Source organism: Morone saxatilis, unplaced genomic scaffold (assembly GCF_004916995.1).
Source record: "Morone saxatilis isolate NCDOM2014 unplaced genomic scaffold, NCSU_SB_2.0 Contig7, whole genome shotgun sequence".
Taxonomy (NCBI): Eukaryota; Metazoa; Chordata; class Actinopteri; family Moronidae; genus Morone; species Morone saxatilis.
In genome coordinates this window covers 3,854,135-3,858,891 of record NW_023340246.1, presented here as the reverse complement: position 1 = coordinate 3,858,891, position 4,757 = coordinate 3,854,135, and the positions used below count along the sequence as shown (strand labels likewise).

Below are 4,757 nucleotides of genomic sequence, written 5' to 3'. Positions count from 1 at the left end.
AAACGACTTATTTTAAGGTAATAAAAACACAACGATTCTTGTTTTCAGGTGATTATACATACCTATGAATATTATGTTCCATTTCTGCTAATAGATCCTCCTAAATATTACACATTGGATCTTACAGTATATGATTTGTATTCTTATAAAATGTTACTGAATGAACCGTAAAAGCAGTTTCCTCACTTAACACAAAGAGAATGTGATTTTGGTCCAAACAGGCAGCAACAAGCGTTAAAGAACTAGTCTGTATGACTTTGTAAAAGACAACTGTCCTCAACGACAGAGAGGTCAGAGGTCAAACTCATTATAAACAACACAAGACAATTGGCTGTTTTATGTGACTTAAGATCAGCTTATATCCATCTATTCGTGATTCTGTTGCCTCTGTACAGAGTCGAGAGTTTACTGCTGTCATCAACTGTGCATGCCAGAAAACCTGACAACATGTCAGTCATGTAATAGTCAGTGAGGACATATAATATGTGAAATTCTTGTTACTCATTAAACACCATAAACCTGATCAAAGTTCCCCTTCAGCTGCTGTCTTTATGGGCATGTTTATTCTGGCATCAGAGAAACACGTTTCTGTCCGGATAACGACATGGGCTCTGGAGACAGTTTGAGGAAGATTACTGCCCTGATTGGAGTCTTTGTGGTTTTAAAGGTAGGGAATTTTTAAAGTATTCAAAATTGAATCATGCAGATAAAGATAAAGAAATCTCTTAGTAGGTTTAAAAATGAGATGTGCCTCTTTTTCTGTGCTAGGTGCAAGCTGTTCCGACACGTACCGGTTGGTTCCTATTAACTTTAATGATCATATTCACATGAAGCAAGCTTGTTTGTTACTTTTCCACTCTAACAATATATGTATCTTCCAGGTGATAATGCAGATGCTGGTGAACTGAGGGATGACATACTTGACATTAACAGAGGTATACTTTTTATGCCCTGTCTACTGTTGATATGTGCACAGTGATCATATGTTCTACTGACTGATATTCAAATAGTAATGTGTATACTATAATATATACATGTGTTTTCACATTTTTAGGGTTAGATCACCTGTTTGAAGGGGACATCGCTGGTAATGTAAGAAGAGAGTCTGGGTAGAAATTATGTTTTTCAGGGATTTACATAAGGTATATTCTCAATGCTTTCAATGTGTCTTGCAGCCCAACAGAAATGCAATCCTTGATCAAACAAGAAGATGGAAGTTTCCCATTGCCTATATCTTGACTGATTCTTTAGGTACACTGTGCACAAATGAATACATTTCTACCAGCAAGTAATTTCATGAAAAAGTAAAATGTTTACTGATTTGGAAATTAATTTCCATTATTCTAGAACTGAATGCTAAAGGTGTGATCCTCCAGGCTTTTGAGGAATACCGTTTGAGATCCTGTGTAGACTTCAAGCCCTACGAGGGAGAGACCAGCTACATCTCCTTCACCAAGCTGTCTGGGTGAGCTGCAGTATGCCACACTGTTTCAGGAATGATCTCTATTGCACAACTTTATGGGCCATGCTGTCAAGTCATCAAACTTAAGGCAATAAGAACCAAAGATTAGGAAATGCTGATGTGTTGAAATGCTTTTTAAAGCTCAGTAATAGTCAGGAGATTGTGAAGTTATTTGAATTTTCCCCTTAATTCAGATGCTGGTCATATGTTGGAGACGATAAAGTAGGCCAGAATGTGTCCATTGGCGCCGGGTGTGACACTAAGGCCATTGTGCAACATGAGCTCCTTCACGCTCTGGGCTTTTACCATGAACAGTCTCGCTCAGATAGAGATGACTATGTCAAAATCTGGTGGGACCAGATTGAAGAAGGTCGGTCACAATTTCTTTATCAGAACCCCATCTAAAAACTTTTTTTACAATATATATTTTCATATATTCACTGAACCCATTTCACATTCATTGAATTAGGTTAAGATTAGGGTTAGGGTTAAGGGTTTATATCAAGATGTCATACTTGCAATTTAAATTTTTTTTTGCACTTTAAAGGTCCAGTGTGTAATATTTAGGAAGATCTATTGGCAGAAATTGAATATAATATGTATAGGTTTTATTTCATTAGTGTCTAATCACCTGAATATAGGAATTGTTGCATTTCGTTACCTAAGAATGAGACGCTTTTCTGCACAGAAAACGTGGAGTCCGCAATGTTGAACCACCACATTTCTACAGTACCCCAGAAAGGACAAACCAAACACTGGCTGTAGATTAGTCCTTCAGTGTTTTTATACAACTTTTTACTGCACTTTCTCCAAAACACTACGCAGCCAGTTCTCATTCAAGCTCTCATTCATGTTCAAAGTTGCAATCTGCAACTTCACAGCTTGATGCCACTAAATCCTACACACTGGAGGTTTTATAGCTTCTACATATACATATCCTGTGTGGAAGTACTTATAAGGAGTTGTTGTTTTCTCCTCACAGGAAAGGAGCACAATTTCAACAAGTATGAAGATGACTTCATCACTGATATGAACACGGCGTATGATTATGAGTCCATCATGCACTACAGACCACTGTCTTTCAACAAGAACGAGAGCATCCCCACAATTACCACCACCATACCATATTTTAATGAGGTCATTGGCCAACGGCTGGACTTCAGTGCTGTCGACATCACCAGGCTCAACCGCATGTATGACTGTGGTGAGTGTCTCCTTTTGGGCCTACATAAATGTTAGAGAAAGGCAACTGTACCACCAGGCTCCACAATTCCAGGTGTGGAACTACATTTATGTTCTCATCTTAAAAGTGCTTTAGATAAATGATGGGTTAAATGTCTAATGTGAAACATGTCGCTCGTAGTGATGTACCAACAGATAATTATCACCTGCTTTTTTTTTTTTCAGCGCCTCTCTTATTGAGCCCATTACCATTCACAGTTAACAAACAATAAGGCATAATGCCTGAAGAGGTGTTCATTATCTGGAATTAATGGACAATGTGGGGGCCAGAATGTGGAAGGTGTTTGCCTCTATATCATCTTATACCAAGGTTACTTGCCAATGAAAAACAAATAAAATCATTCATTTATATTTTGTGTTTTGCAATCAAAATCGAAAGTTTCTTACAAGCCATAACTCAATTTCCCTGGTAACACTTTTAAGAATCATTAACATCCCATAATGTTCTTATGTAATGGAAATAATGGGAGTTGCTGGATACGCACAGCTAAAGGGAGAGTGAACATTTGAATAACGTTTGTCAGGTGGCCAAAAACACAACTCCAAATGAATGCTACCCTGTAAAACCAGATAGGTTAATTTAACTCAAGAAATTGTTGATTACATTGAAAATCGAACTCAATTTTGTAACTTAAAAACATTGACCAAGTAGCTTTAGTATTTTTAAGTGACACTGACTTAATTTTGTCAATTTTATTTGTACTGTGAATACAAAATGCCTTGTAAAAAGTACTGAATCAAGAATGTTTCGGTAACTTACAAAACTAAGTTAGTGTAACTTAAAAATGCTAGTAAAAGCTCCTTAATCATGAAGACAATTACTAAAGCTATATTTTTACATTTTTAACTGTCTACTGGTAAGACATTGGACATTAACTTCAACTTCTTTATAAGGAGATAACATGTCAGTGTTGTGTTTTGAGCTTCTTCTGCTGCCCTGTAGTTGCCAGAAAATCAATAAATGCAGTTTTAGAGTTCCACTAGAGATATTTTTATGTACTTTGTAGAACCTCCATGTAATTGTTTAAGCTTTGTAAGTTGACTCTTGATAACTGTCCTTTTTCAGCCAACACACACACTCTCCTGGACCAATGCTCCTTTGAGCAGATCAACATCTGTGGAATGATCCAGAATGAGGAGGACAACGCAGACTGGGTCCAGACGTTGAGCAGTCCAGCTGATACAGACCACACCCTGGGAGGGCGCTGCAGAGGTAGTGAGCAAATTTTATACATCAAACTTAATCTAAACTAGAAGAAGGCTTGAAGATTGTTGTCTCTCATTCCCAGCAACGACATTTGACGACCTGGTAATAAGATGCAACAATCAACTGTCTGTCATTCAGGCCCGGTGGGGGCCAAATTAGACTTGCATAAATGAATATGTTGTTAAATACTGGCCGAAATCTCATGCAATTGCTTTTTGTACAACGATATTAAAATGCATCTTAGCTTTTTTTGCCATATAACTAACTATAAGTTGTTAACTGTAAGTTAAGTTTTGAGTTATGCACTCATGGCCACTTCTTTTTTTTAGATTCTGGTTACTACATGAAGTTTGACACATCTTCCGGCGCAGTTGGAAGCAGCGCCTTGCTGGAGTCACGTATCCTGTACCCCAAGAGAGACGAGCAGTGCCTGCAGTTCTTCTACAAGATGACTGGAGCAGCTGGGGACCAACTGGTGATATGGATCAGGACTGATGACGGGACGGGGACTGTGAGTAGTGCCAGGAAGATACACACCATTACAGGTATTTTATTTATTTTTTCGAATGTAAAAACTATTTAGAGTTTGTTGCATGATTGTAAAATTAATTACAAACACCCATTTTAACACTATCTTTTCATGATTTACAATAAATTCACAATATTCAGTAAATCCTCTGCTTTTTGGTGCGGTCAGGTGATGGAGATGCTGCCTGGAAAATAGCCCATGTGACTCTCAAGGTGACAGAGAAGTTCCGCTATTTCTTCCAAGGCATCAGAGGATCATCCACCTCCTCGGGCACCATCTTAATCGATGACATCACTCTTACTGAGACCGTTTGCCCC

At 38.0% G+C, this 4,757-nt stretch overlaps 1 protein-coding gene across 1 annotated transcript in view; it reads left to right on the top strand.

Annotated features, from left to right (window-relative positions):
* Positions 1-547: 547 nt before the first annotated feature.
* mep1a.2 (meprin A, alpha (PABA peptide hydrolase), tandem duplicate 2) overlaps positions 548-4,757 on the top strand; it is a gene marked incomplete in the record, with an annotated part of 7,221 nt that continues 3,011 nt past the window's right edge. Inside the window, 11 exon segments of the mRNA XM_035678226.1 lie at positions 548-667; positions 769-793; positions 882-935; positions 1,055-1,092; positions 1,176-1,251; positions 1,348-1,465; positions 1,657-1,832; positions 2,445-2,666; positions 3,771-3,917; positions 4,241-4,456; positions 4,609-4,757. Of these exon segments, the coding sequence (XP_035534119.1) occupies positions 605-667; positions 769-793; positions 882-935; positions 1,055-1,092; positions 1,176-1,251; positions 1,348-1,465; positions 1,657-1,832; positions 2,445-2,666; positions 3,771-3,917; positions 4,241-4,456; positions 4,609-4,757 (1,284 nt within the window).